Source organism: Capsella rubella, unplaced genomic scaffold (genome assembly GCF_000375325.1).
Source record: "Capsella rubella cultivar Monte Gargano unplaced genomic scaffold, Caprub1_0 scaffold_8, whole genome shotgun sequence".
Taxonomy (NCBI): Eukaryota; Viridiplantae; Streptophyta; class Magnoliopsida; order Brassicales; family Brassicaceae; genus Capsella; species Capsella rubella.
This window is the reverse complement of record NW_006238916.1, coordinates 11251550-11264857: the sequence shown is the minus strand read 5'-3', so window position 1 is coordinate 11264857 and position 13308 is coordinate 11251550. Positions and strand designations below refer to the sequence as shown.

The window sequence follows — 13308 nt, the reverse complement described above, 5'->3', positions numbered from 1 at the left end:
CTACTCTCTCTCTCTCTCTCTCTCTCTCTCTCTCTCTCTCTCTCTCTCTCTCTCTCTCTCTCTCTCTCCTTCGCTCTAATTTTTCTGGAGAAGATTTTTCCAGAGATTTTGAGGTGAAGGAGGGAGGAGGAGGAGGAGGACAACAATCGCATTGATTTATGCGAAACTCTCCTACTCGATTCCTTCTTCGGAGATCAGAATTATCGAGGATTGATGATGATTATGGTTCCGGAATCAACATTGAGTTTATCTGGAGAAGATTTTGAATTCGATATTGATTTTGAGTTCGATGCACCTAGGTTCTACGATTTCTCTAGACACGAGCTTTATTCAGAAACCGAAGAAATCGAAATTTGGTTTCAATCCGCTGGAAACTATCCTCCTTCACGTAAGCCACACGCAAAATGCCTAGTTTTGGCAAAGATTTGAATTGTTTTAATGTTTGCTGAATATTGTAATGCTTCTTGTGTCTTTTGATTATCTCAATCTCAGCTTTTAGCCCAAAGTTCAACTGGAAATTTGAGCCACTTGAGCAAGTTACCAGCACCATCTCAGAATCGAAGCCTGTCGAGGTCTCAGTCGAATCCTTGGATACCTGTGTGAATCGCAATGATAAAGTCAACGGTAATGATTCTCAAATCTTGTGTTCTGTTTCCTCTTTTTATTGATTAGGCGGCAAAGGTAATGAAGCTAGCTCCAATGCAGTTTTGAGACCCTTCGTTTAATTTGTTGTTGTCAGGGTTCATATATTATAACCAAACAGTTAAAGATGTCTCCAAGACTAAACCCAAATCTAAAACCAAATCGAGAATCTCTACTCTGACAAGACCTACGGCTTCTTTGCTTGCAAGGCAGAACAAACCATTAGATAATTACTCTGTTCAACTTCTGACGAGGTAATAAAACCAATGAGGAATCCATTGTGGTTTTGCTGTCTTTCATGGCTTCAATGACTGGTTTTTATTGTTTTAGATGTCAGAGGTCACTATCCAAGTTTGGTGATAAGGTACCTCCGATCTTAGTCTCTAAGTTACAAAATCAAGACATCAAAAGGCAAAAACCGGAAGCTAAGGTGTGTAATAATATACGGAGTTTGAATCTTTGTGCTGATAGGTTACATGAGTCATTGTAAACTCTGTTGTATGTTTCTAGGTTGCTCATGTTAGCAGAAGATCTAAACTCACTGTTCCAAGGGAACCAAATCTCAGAACTGCAGAAAGATCTGAAAGACACAGGTAAAAGGACTCATGAATTCAGCATGTGTGTTTCCCTTTTGCTTACATGTTTTAATGTTTTAAGTGATCCTTATACGCTTTTTCTCTGGAGAGTTTCAGGTCTAAGGTTAACTCAGAAACCGAGCAGATTGTGAAATCAAGTTCTAAAAGACAAACTAGGAACAAGAGTGTACTTATTCTCTTTTGTAGATCAGCTTTAGTTTCTTCATTAGCACATTCTCAGAAGCTTATGTTTTGGAATCCTTGCAGATAAATCTGGAACCTTCTTCAACGTCTTTGCCTAAAACTAATACGCCACGGTCCCAAGATCTTCAGGTATAGTGTATCTTTCAACAGCTACAACTCGAGTGTTTTATTTTATCGTTCCTCATCAATTAACAGAATGTTCTGCATTAGGCATTTCGTTTAAGAACAGCACTGAGAGCAAAGGAACGCTCAGCAAATGTAAGTCTTAAAATCCCATTCTGCTCTTTGTCGATTCATAACGTCCATGTCCACATTTTCTTAACTGATGTCTCGCATTGCAGGCTAAAACCGATGCCATACAAGAAATTGATGCTACTAACTCCAAAACGTCAGTGAAATTGCTTTGAAACTCCATAAACAATCTACCTTTCCTGAAACGTTCTCACACACACTTTCTACAGGCTTAAGCGTACTGGTTCCTCAAAAAGTAGGATAGCCAAAGAAAACCACAGCAGAAAGATAAATTGCCAAGTGTATGAAACTAAAACTTCTCCTCTAGACCCAAAGGTAATTCAACTTTCTTCCAAAAACTTATGGAAGTATCCCTTTGTAACATATTAACAACTCCAAATCTTCGTTTTCTTGACAGAGATCAAGCAAAGAAGAACTCGGTGAAGCAATCCGCCTAGAATATGGAAAACAGAGCTCCTGCCGGACAGATATCAACAGGTAACTAAAAGCCAATCTTACTAGTAGATCAAAACAAAACAAGCCATAATAGTTATATCAGACACCATTGATGATGATATAATTTGAACAGGAGCCTGGATTTATGCCGGAAGTTTAATTTACAGGAAGTTGCAAGGAACCTAATCACTGCTTAATCTTCACCTGGAAGATGTTTTCATCATGTTTATACATGTAACACACGCCTTCCTATGTCTATATATATATATATATGTAAACGTGTATACTTTGTTTAGATATATGCATAGATAAAGAGATTATCTAAATTTTTGTTGTGGGGACAAATACTTATATAACCCTTTAAATCAAATGACCAAAGACTTTAACGAACTCGTGAGCATGTTCTTGGGAGAAAACAAACATTAACTTCATATATCCTTTTCTTTCATATAACCTTTGTTCTTGTCTTAAATGTTTCACATACCTTCTTTTTCCTTACCCAAAATACCCCTTGTACTACCCTACATTCACTGTAAAAACCTTCCAATCAGCAACACTATCTTCCTTAGGATAAAATAAACTAAACAAACCCTGATTCTCTTTAAAGCTGAAATTTTATATGCTACTTTTGGAGATGACTTCACGGAACTGAACAAACCATTCTGATGCTTCTGCCTCACGATTCCTAACTTCACTCTCTTGCTGCGGCTTTTTGGTTGATTTATCAAGAGAAGGCTCTTGCAGCTTCTTGGCTACTTGCAGAGATGGAAGAAGAGAGAGTAGGACCCTAGAGACTTCAAGCATTGTGGGTCTCTCTAAAGGGTTTCGCTTTGTGCATAAGAGAGCCAGCTGAAATGTCTTCCTGATATGTCCTAAGTCTACACAAGTCACTGTAACCTCTGGATCAACAGCTTCCATCACAGTATTATCATCAGCCTTTGACAATATCTGCAACAAGACAAAAGACAATTTCAACTCTTTAATGGTCCAAAGATCATATACTTAGTGTTTATTCAGAGAGTTTCTTGATTCATATACCAGTTGGTGCAAGTTGGCTTCATTATCCACTGCTTTCTTCCCGGTAAGAAGCTCAAGAAGAACAATCCCAAAGCTATAGATGTCAGACTTCTCGTTGAGACGTGAAGTACGAGCATACTCTGGGTCAATGTAACCAATTGTTCCTAAAACATAAGTCGAAGCATGAGTTTTGCTAGCTGGTATGCTTTTAGCAATCCCAAAATCTGATAAATGTGCTTCAAAATTCTCGTCGAGAAGTATATTTGATGACTTGATGTCACGGTGAATGATCCGAGGAGTACAATCGTGGTGGAGATAAGCGAGTCCTTGTGCAGCTCCAACCGCTATCTTCAACCTCGTCTCCCAATCAAGCTTCACTTTCTTTAGTGACTCTCCTATTCCAAAAAGAAAAACAATCCTTTTTTAGATTGTATCTGCAGAATTATTCTTTTACAAAATGGACCAAAAAGGTAGTAAAAACTAACCATGAAGAAGGTCCCAAAGTGAACCATTTTCCATGTAGTCATAGAAAAGAAGGTTTCCAACAGGAGACAAGGCGTATCCATGCAGGCTGACAATGTTTCTGTGCCTGATGCTTCCGATGGTCTCGAGTTCTGTCTCAAATTCCCGCAAGTTATGCGGATACTGACTGTAGAGTCGCTTAATGGCAATAGGTCGGGAAGTTTTCAATGCACATTTGTATACTGTGCTAGAAGCACCGTATCCAATTATAAACTTTTCACTAAAATTCTCGGTTACTCTCATTATATCATCCAATGTGTGAATTGCCATGTCCATGTGGAGAATCACTAGCTTGGTTGAGCCTGAAACAGATCAGAGTGGTATTAACAACTAAGAAACAGAAGTTGGGTTAAGAAAAACTGTGAGGCCATCATTATTACCTTCAGGTCGTTTTGAGGGACCTATTAGGATCTTCTTCTGCTGCTTTGATTTGTAAATTGCAATGAAGATCACACACAGGAGAGTGATAACACCAAGAACGATGCAAACAAGAGCACCTCTTGAAAAGGCTGAAAAGGGCAAGAAAAAAAGTCAGGTAAGCCCAAATAAACAAGAAAAAGCATCTAATACTGAAGACAATGCTAAAGGATAAATCTAGTAGATACCTCGGGATTTCGGTAAAGGACAGCAAATAGATCCAACCCAATTTCCACAAAGATATGGATTTCCAACAAAGCTAAACAAAAGAACTGAATCAGTTTTACATTGGAAGATTATGTGTCATGATCATCATTATAGAAAACTGAGAGCAGCTTCATACCTGGCTGGAGCAAAACGTGAGAAGTTTTTCATTGGTGGGATTATCCCAGACAGATTATTGAAGGAGACATTCCTAAAACATTTACAAGAAGGAAGAACAAAATGTTGGATTCACAATCTTCCTTATCTCTTATCATAAAGTGAATGTCTCTAGCAATAGAACTTACAGATTGACAAGAGTAAAGCAGTTCGTAAGCTGATCTGGAATTTTCCCATGAAGCTTGTTGTTGTTCAATATCCTGCACATAAACGTAATGATTTATACTTTTAGTTTTTATATAATGCCTAGGAAAAGAACGTATGATTAACTTACAAAGAGTTTATATTCTGTAATTGACCAAGTTCACGGGGAATAACTCCGGAGAGCAGATTGAATGATACATCACTGCAATTAAAACAGCCAATTCAGTAAAAGAGGTGAGTTCAATAACCAAAAGAAGCAACTTTGAGCCTTACATCATCTGAATGCTTCGAAGGTTCCCAAACTCTGCTGGTAGTTGTCCACTTAGATCGTTTCTGCTAAGGTTTCTGTTCATAAAGCGAAAGTTCAAAAGTTAACAAACAATTTAGCATGATAAACATTACAATTTTACAACTTGAAGGGTTAATATCTTACAATATGAGAAGGTGTTCAAGAGCACCCAGGGTTAATGGTATAGACCCTGAGAAGTTGTTGCCAGACAGATCTCTGGAACAAAAAACATAGGATGAGTTTGGGACACATCCTAACTAAACCACATAACCAGAGAAGATAACAGAGTTGGGAAGACATACAGTTTGTCAAGATTTATAATATGTCCAAGCTCTGCTGGTATTTTCCCCTTGAAATTGTTTGAAGAAAGATTTCTGTAGAGGCAAGATTATATTATTACTAAAATGATTAGAGGAATGCAATGTTACTGCATTGTATTAGATGTTAAAGCTCACAGATAAGTTAAGCTCCCCAGATTGCGAAATGTTAGTGGTATAGATCCATTCAAGAAGTTCCCATGAACAATGCTGAAAGCAAATAAAGCAGAATTCAAATTTGAGAATGAGATAAAGGAAAGCATAATTTCAGAAGCATTAATCTCATAGCTTACAATTGATTCAAGGCTGCACAAGAACTAATGTTGGATGGTATGGGCCCTTCCAAACGGTTATTGGCAAGATTTCTTTCATGTTGAAAAATGGACCATTAAAAAAGGATTAAATGTAATGTTTCAACAAATAAAGCCAACAACTGAAGAGCAAGAAGAAATAAACTCACAGCTCGAACAATTGCTCTAGCTTCCCAAGCTCAGGTGGGATAGTTCCCACCAACTTGTTGTCGTTTAATTGCCTGTGAATACGGAAAAGGATAAGTATATATAGAATGCAAAACTTACGTAAGCAAACTTGAAGTTTGTAACGAAGCTTACAAATAACTGAGACGTGACATATTCCCAAGCTCTGGTGGGATTGGACCAGTGAGCATATTGCCATGGAGATATCTATTCCAATTAAAACATGTATTTATGTATATGGCAAGAGCTGAATATGTGAAGCATACTTTGGTTTAAATGAAGAAAACTCACAGCTTTCCAGTAAATGAGAGATTGCCAAGTATTGGTGGGATAGGACCAACGAGCTCATTGTCACTCAAATCCCTGCGAATAGAATAGGATTCACAAAGTTAGATGAGCTTAATTCGATATATAATTTGTCGTTGCTTTTCTGTATGAATTGAACTTACAAAACAGCAAGAGCCTGCATTAGACCAATAACTTCTGGAATTCTACCCGTCAGTTTGTTTCCTTGTAGTGACCTTCAAGAAAGATAATACACAGTATCAGTAACCGCATGTCTACATTCATCAATCATACTAAAGTTGAAGAGTCTGAATACTCACAGAGTAGCGACTTGGAGAAAGCCAATATTGTAAGGAATCTCTCCAGTTATCTGATTATAAGATATGTCCCTGTAATATCAAAAGACATGAGACCACAGTACACATAGATGTTGGAAAGTTAATGTTTGTTAAGAAGGCACATACAGGATTTGAAAGCTTGTGCAATTTCCAATACTCTCTGGGATAGTTCCAGTTAGATTATTGCCTCTCACATCACTGAAAACAACAAAAAACAAGTTTAGATACCTCAGACTTGCACAAATCAAAGAATGAGCAAGAGCTATACGAGACTCAATATATGGCAGAGAGTTGGATCAACTTACAAGTACCACAAACCGGTTAGCTGACACATATCAGAAGACAACGTTCCAGTCAACATATTCCCTCGTAAACCACTGCAGAAAGAATGCATTAGAAGGAGGAAAAACTTCTTTATGGTGTAAAGAGGTTTGGAGCAAATGACTATGATGCACTTACAGGTACTGCAAAACTTCATTCCAGTAAAGCAATCTTGATATCTCACCCGTTAGATGATTGCCTGCAAGATCACTGCAACACCATGATTACAGATTAATAGTGATAAAAGAAATTCAATTTCCAGATATTGATTCATGAGTAAATGATGTAACTACAGAACTCACAGTCTCCTTAGGTTTGGAATTTGAGTTAAGGTTGCTGGTACTGGGCCTGTAAGCTGATTGTTCTTCAGATTCCTGATATATCCAAATGGTTTAAAAAATGGAACAAGAAAAAAATAGAACTTGAAATTACAAAAATTAAAATAAAAAGATGTTAACAGTATAACACATACAGAGTCTCAAGCTGCTTGAGTTTAGAGATTGAGAAGGGTATGTCCCCGTATAACAGATTATCAGACAAATCCCTGTACAAAAGAGTATAAATGGAAGTCAAAATCTAAGACTTGAAAACTGAAAAAAATCTAAAAATCTGTCCTTACAGATAAATAAGCGAAGCACAGTTCCCAATCTCGTCTGGAATTTGACCAGCCAATTTATTTCCTACCAAGTCTCTGCAATTGGAGAAAGCCTTTAGAAACACAATCTTTTACAACATGCAAATCCACATAGAGAGTGAACATTCAAAGAACACATTACACTGATTGCAAATTCTTTAGATCTCCAATAGCTGGAGATATCTCCCCTCCAAGATTCAGATTGGACAGATTCCTTCACCAAAGTAAAGAAGAGAACATTACAAGAGCTGAAAAGTGAGGCATCCAACAAGACAAGAATTTATAGAGCTCAAATAAGATCCTTACAGAGAGACAACGGAGAAGCTAACGTTGTCACAGAAGACACCTCGCCAAGAACAGAAGTCAGTGTTGTGAACATCGTCCCAATCCAAAAGCATATTCACCAAGTTACTGAAAGAGCCTTTTATCGCCATCAGAGCTTTCCCTGTAGATTTTTAAAAATGAAAAATCGATTTAGTAGGGATGTTAATTAAAACGTTTGAAATACGAAACATCAGTCAAATAGTTAAATATACATAAACCATTAGATAAACCCAACTGGGGATTTCTTATAAATTTCATAACTTTTCTCTCCAGAACACAAATTAGGGACTAAGCTTTGTTCTTTTCTCGGGAAAAAACAGTGAGAGCTTGGAAAAATACAAACTTTCGAGGGTCCTGGAACAGGCATTCTTCTGTATACTAATCATGACCAAATTTCTTGGAAAATGGAGAAAAAGATTGCGTTTTTATATGCATTAGATGAAGAACAAGCCAGAGCTGAGTATTGGGTATGAAAAAAGAAAGCTTTCAACTTTAACTCTCTTTCTCGGGGAAACCAAAATGTTTGATAGAAATCCAAGATTTGAGTGCTGATCACTTCTGAAAAACAACGATTTTGGATTCGAAATTTTCAGAAAAAAAAAAATTCAAACAAGAGGTTTATGGAGAACAGCGCCTAAACCCAAATTATTGAACAGAAAACAAAAAACCACATTTTTAACAAAGATCACTAGAAAGGACGAAACAAAAGAGTTAGAAGAAACCTTCATTGTTCATAGAAGAAGCAACACCAAGAAGCATAGAAAGCACCACTGCTAAACATAAAACCACTCGCTGCATCTTCTTCTCCTTCATTTTTTCTTTTTCTTTCCTTTTGAGGTAATAAGCCAAAAAGCTCGTTCAAGTTACGACTCAAAACAACAAAGCAGAGGAAACAAAACACAAAAGAACGAAAGTTCAGGCTTGTTCTGCCATTGTTGGAGAGAGAGAAGGGAACCAAGACAGGAGATTAGCGTGAACTGCAAGAAATGCAGAGCCAGAGATGTTAAAGAAGAGAGAGAGAGAGAGAGAGATATGAGGAGTGAGATAATGTACTACAGTCCTATATAACTAGAGAGCTGAGCCCCATGAAAGAGAATACTAAGACCACGACAAATCTGTCAGAGTGTGAGTATATATGTGTGCACACATATACATATAACACATATATGCTTAAGACCCTTATCGGACATTAACTTTGATGTAAACATCACGGTGAAAACATTAACCTCTTCAAATTAGTACATGATCTCACTCGCAGTGTCACACACATATGCATTTACGTATCGTAGTTAACGGAGAAGTAACGGCGTTAAGAATATATAGACTAGTAGATTGACGGCGACAAGACCCGCCGTCTGTTGTTAGACGCCATTTTCCAATGCAGGGTAAACATTACACTGTGGATTCTTAGCGCGTGCATCATCGAACGGTGGATAATGCGGGTGCATGGTTAATAGGGTGGGACTCGACGTTGAAAAACTGAACTATGCTTTTCCTTGTGAAAGTTAGTTAATGCTTTGACAGTGATAGGGGAAACCGGTTGGACCGGTTTGATTTTGTGGTTATCCTCTTAGTCGACCGTTCGCTTTTTCTTATAGGAATTTTATTTATTTTTCGTTTTGATGTGATTTTTTTTTCACTATCTTATATAACTTATAAGAGACCATGTCACATGTTGGTTTTATTTTGGATTAATTTCACAATTTAAAGTTGTACGACTGAGACGAAAAAGTTTGGTGGCGTTGTACCTTGCGATAATTACAAATAAAACTCATATTGATACATGTATAATATACCAAGATGAATAACATATAGTAGTTGAAAAAATGTTCGCTCGCCTAAGCTCATATTTTCTATATTGATGCTCAAAAGTACACTATTTTATTATTAGTATTGTGTTATATGGAAATGTATTAGGGTATATAGTAGTTTAATGTATGGTCTTTCGTAGATTAAATTGGTCCGACCGTATCTTTTCTTGCATTGGTTTGGATCTTGAAGACATCAGAGTACCTTTTTCTTGTACAGTTGTACTAGACGGCTAAGCCCCTCTATCGGTCAAAGTTTGATATCTTTTACATATAGTAATCTTTTTAAAAAGAAATAGGAGGAGTAAATTATACAAAATAAGTTTGTTTGATGTTTGATGATGAATTCAAAATCTATTTTCAGGATAGTTTGAAAACTAGAATCTCCTCTGTAATATAATTTGAAGTTAACTCAACGTTAATACTACTTGATAGTTGATAATATGTTCACCACCACAAAGTACAGTAAGACAGTAAGTAATAACTAATCACCAACTAATCATTCAACATGATACTAGTTTTTAATCATGCAAATAAATGTTGGAAGAATTTTGTATAAACGAGAACAAAAACTAATAAATGAAATGAATAAAAATAGTGATGCAGTAGGTTCAGCTATAAGCGCCTCTAGTATTCTTTAGACTGTACGTGTAATGTAAAGAAAGATGCATGGGTTCACTTCAGCTATATGGCCTATTTGTTGAGCAATTATGACCACTCTTCTCACTGAACGTTACACATTTTTGCCATCTTCTTAAACATTTTGGCTGTGCAATAATTAATAAACCAGTAGGTTTCATACTAATCTTTTCATTTCCCAGTTTATGATATCGATGATATGTAAATTTTGTTTTTCTATTAAGCTGTAAAACGAAAAAAGACTTTGTACTTTCATAAAGCTCGTCGGGCTTCCCAGCAGCTATGTGGTACAAATGCAACATACCCCTAGATCGTGGGCATACCTTGTTGATGTTATAAACATTTTAGGCATATGTTTTCTACTTTTTACATATTAGGTAAAATTGGTTCACGTTCCACTCCTTTATAAAAGGAACACATATAATTATAATAATATCGGAAAACTAGGAAAATAATACCAAAACGAAATAATGAGAAAGAAGAGAAGAGACTGTTAAGAGTTTTAGAGAGAGAGAGAGAGCTATTAACAGAAGGGCTACGGAGGAGGGGGAACCAATAAGAGAAGAGAGCAGTGGACAGATGGCGAGATGTGACAGGGCAAAGACATGTATTGCTTCATTAGTAAAAAGCTGAGACAAGAAAGCTGAGACGATGGTTGTAGTAGTAAGTAGTAACTGATTTGGGCTTTGCCTCTCTTGTAATCCCTATGGAGAGGAAAAAACTTACGGTGGGGATTGTACCATTTGATCACAACCGTTCAAACTAGTTTTTGTTTTTAAAGCTCTCTTCTGTTCCTTCCAGGTTTCCCAATCTAGTCCTCTGTTTACATTGCTATTTTTATATACAATAATTGAGCTCTCCTCTTTTCAATTTTTGTTTGAATTTTTTTGTAATTTTTTCCTTTCTTTTTGGTTTGGTTTGCTTTGGTTCTGAAACACGGACCATTTGTCCTTAATGATAGGAAGTTGTGAGATTTGGGAATGTTTTGATTATTGCGTAGTTTGGTTTTGTTTTGTCGTTGACTTTCTTGTAATTCTTACCACAACATACCCAAATCTTACAACTTCGTGTTACTAAAGCGTTTTAGTAAGTCCAATCAGCAAAGAGCAAACTTTGCAAATTGCTTTGTTCCTACATCTCAAGTCAGGCCCAATATAGTTATAACAAACAAACCCCTTTTAGAATGTGAATATTGTATTTTGATGGGCTATTAGACTCTTAGATTCACACAAGTCTTTTCGATTCTAATAGTTTAGAGCAATTGGGCTACATGATCATTGACACTGAGGTATTAAGCAACCTTAACAGCTCGGTCCATATATGAAGACATCCAAGATGCATCCACAACACATTTTTGCATGCAAGAACTTTATTATGCTGTCAGACTGAGGGTTCAACTTACAATGCAAAGATAAGAGTGGTACGCCACCAAACCCAACTAACCAAATATGCATGCAAAATTTCATACATAACAAAAATATTTGGAGCACATTCGTTTACAGTTAATTAAGACCACTACTAGCGTTTCTTTATTAAGAAAATCTACAACTTTTGAGTAGAGTCATATGAGCTTTGTTTCTGTGCGCTCAGTGCTTTGCCACTGTCCTTGGTACAATAGCAATCATTAAAGGTCTTGTAACTTTTTCCACCAAGTTAATCCACTTTTTTGGTTGGTAAGCACTCTTCTTTCGACTTGATAATCATATGATTACATTATTAGTCTAGACATAATTATAAAGTAGTAGTAGTAACTATTCTACTAGCGAATTAAAGATTGCTTATGTCTTAGGTTTAACTTTTGACAATCCAATGGATAATAGGAATATATTCGTTCCGGTAAGAGTGGTGTCAGCTGATTATCTCCACCAAAACCGCCGTGTTTGGTACCCACGCGCTTCATGAGAAATATAAAATAAATAATTAAAGATTTGTAATCACCGCATTTGCATCGCCGACACTTCCATGGTTTTATCAATATTTTTATCGCAAATTTTCTGTTTTTTGTCAACTTATCATAAATTGTGTTTCCATGCGACTTTCATTGTTACATAATACAAGTCATGATGTTTAATTTGGTATTTGTATTCACATTTTATTGTAATTAGTACAACAAATGGCATTATATTGTTGCTTTATATTATTTTGTTTACATTGTTACTATTTCGATCGCTCTCCATTGACCTAAAAATATTTAGTTTCCGTACATTATGATATGAATAAATTAGTGTTTGACTTGTAGTATTAGACTAAATATTTAGTTCTTAATGTCCGTACATTTATACATGGAACGGTTAGGTTCATGAATCAATCATGACGACGTTCCGATTTAACGAAAGCTGAACATTGCTCGAAGTCAAAGGCATCGAACCCGAATCATGCGAAACATGTATTATGTTAAAACCAGTGTCACTACATTTTTCGTATTTTTAAAACGTTGACTCGAAGCTCGTCTCCGGTTCGAGGGTAATTTTAACTTAAGTTATGATTTTGAGTTGGATCCATGTAGTTTGACGATACCTATTTTAATTAATTTCGTATTTTAACTAGCTTAAATACGTTATTGGTTTCTTGAGTATCATATTTAAGTTGTTATTAGTTGTACAAAACAAGTTCCATCGACCTGATTAGATTCACTTGCGCAAGTCTTCTTTAATCAAACTCTTTTTGAACCTATTCGTCTTGTTTATTATAAACAAAGGATAGAGATTAGAGAGTGACCTTGTATAACGTTACATTATTATTATTATTTCCTTTTCTGTAGATTTCTTAATTATCATATACACACCACGATCTATTTCTTATATGCTCGAGTATTCAATTCACTTTAATAGAATAAAACAAGTATAGTCTTCACTTTCGTGAAAGCTTGACCGACAAAGTCTTAATATTAACCCGTAAAATACACGCTTGTTGTAATGTGTTACACGAGTTATCACTCCAACAAAACTGTTCGATTAATATTCAAAGTTAATGTTTTTAGCTTTTCAATATATAGGGATGGTCCAAATATGGATTAGAGGCTAAGATCCCATTGATAATGTTGGTATAATTAGATGAAACACCAACCACTCGAACCAAAAATAGTTATCCATACCATTTATATCCGGTTCGTTCCGGTTAGATGTATGCATTCCAATCGAAGTGAAATTACAAAGAAACTAACAAAGTCATGTCACAAGCAAAACAAAATTTGTCGGCAAAAGCTTGGAGTATGTGACACGTCAAGCGGCATGACTCGTGGATTAAAGAGGGGATGTCCACACAAAACCTCACATGGCTGATGGCTCT

General features: G+C 36.2%; 2 protein-coding genes across 2 annotated transcripts; one reads left to right on the top strand and one right to left on the bottom strand.

Annotated features, from left to right (window-relative positions):
- Positions 1-56: 56 nt before the first annotated feature.
- On the top strand, positions 57-2442 carry LOC17875388. Its single transcript, XM_023776922.1, has 12 exons — positions 57-388; positions 493-624; positions 740-896; positions 973-1072; positions 1153-1235; positions 1335-1404; positions 1485-1550; positions 1632-1679; positions 1763-1809; positions 1883-1988; positions 2071-2150; positions 2242-2442. Exons 1-12 carry the CDS (start codon positions 214-216, stop codon positions 2303-2305), a joined length of 1128 nt encoding a protein of 375 aa, XP_023632690.1. The 5' UTR covers positions 57-213; the 3' UTR covers positions 2306-2442.
- Positions 2443-2510: 68 nt separating this feature from the next.
- Positions 2511-8584, bottom strand: LOC17875788 (LRR receptor-like serine/threonine-protein kinase ERL1). Its single transcript, XM_006279892.2, has 27 exons — positions 8296-8584; positions 7556-7694; positions 7392-7463; positions 7235-7306; positions 7088-7159; positions 6918-6989; positions 6754-6825; positions 6600-6671; positions 6421-6492; positions 6277-6345; positions 6121-6192; positions 5963-6034; positions 5807-5878; positions 5656-5727; positions 5489-5560; positions 5334-5405; positions 5181-5252; positions 5023-5094; positions 4863-4934; positions 4720-4791; positions 4574-4645; positions 4408-4479; positions 4253-4323; positions 4028-4156; positions 3611-3949; positions 3147-3520; positions 2511-3056 (listed from the first exon to the last, which is right to left on the bottom strand). The coding sequence occupies exons 1-27, from the start codon at positions 8384-8386 to the stop codon at positions 2724-2726; spliced, it is 2913 nt and encodes a 970-aa protein (XP_006279954.1). The 5' UTR covers positions 8387-8584; the 3' UTR covers positions 2511-2723.
- Positions 8585-13308: the final 4724 nt, after the last annotated feature.

What these genes read in the sequence shown, in the direction of transcription:
- LOC17875388 (XM_023776922.1), top strand. Translation starts at nt 214, where the DNA reads ATGATGATTATGGTTCCGGAATCAACATTGAGTTTATCTGGAGAAGAT. An exon ending in GATGCTACTAACTCCAAAAC is followed by an intron (nt 1,810 to 1,882) that starts GTCAGTGAAATT and finishes CACTTTCTACAG; the next exon opens with GCTTAAGCGTACTGGTTCCT. An exon ending in CTTCTCCTCTAGACCCAAAG is followed by an intron (nt 1,989 to 2,070) that starts GTAATTCAACTT and finishes TTTTCTTGACAG; the next exon opens with AGATCAAGCAAAGAAGAACT.
- LOC17875788 (XM_006279892.2), bottom strand. Translation starts at nt 8,386, where the DNA reads ATGAAGGAGAAGAAGATGCAGCGAGTGGTTTTATGTTTAGCAGTGGTG. An exon ending in CTTCGAAGCATTCAGATGAT is followed by an intron (nt 4,792 to 4,862) that starts GTAAGGCTCAAA and finishes TTTTAATTGCAG; the next exon opens with TGATGTATCATTCAATCTGC. An exon ending in TGCTTTACTCTTGTCAATCT is followed by an intron (nt 4,480 to 4,573) that starts GTAAGTTCTATT and finishes TAAATGTTTTAG; the next exon opens with GAATGTCTCCTTCAATAATC.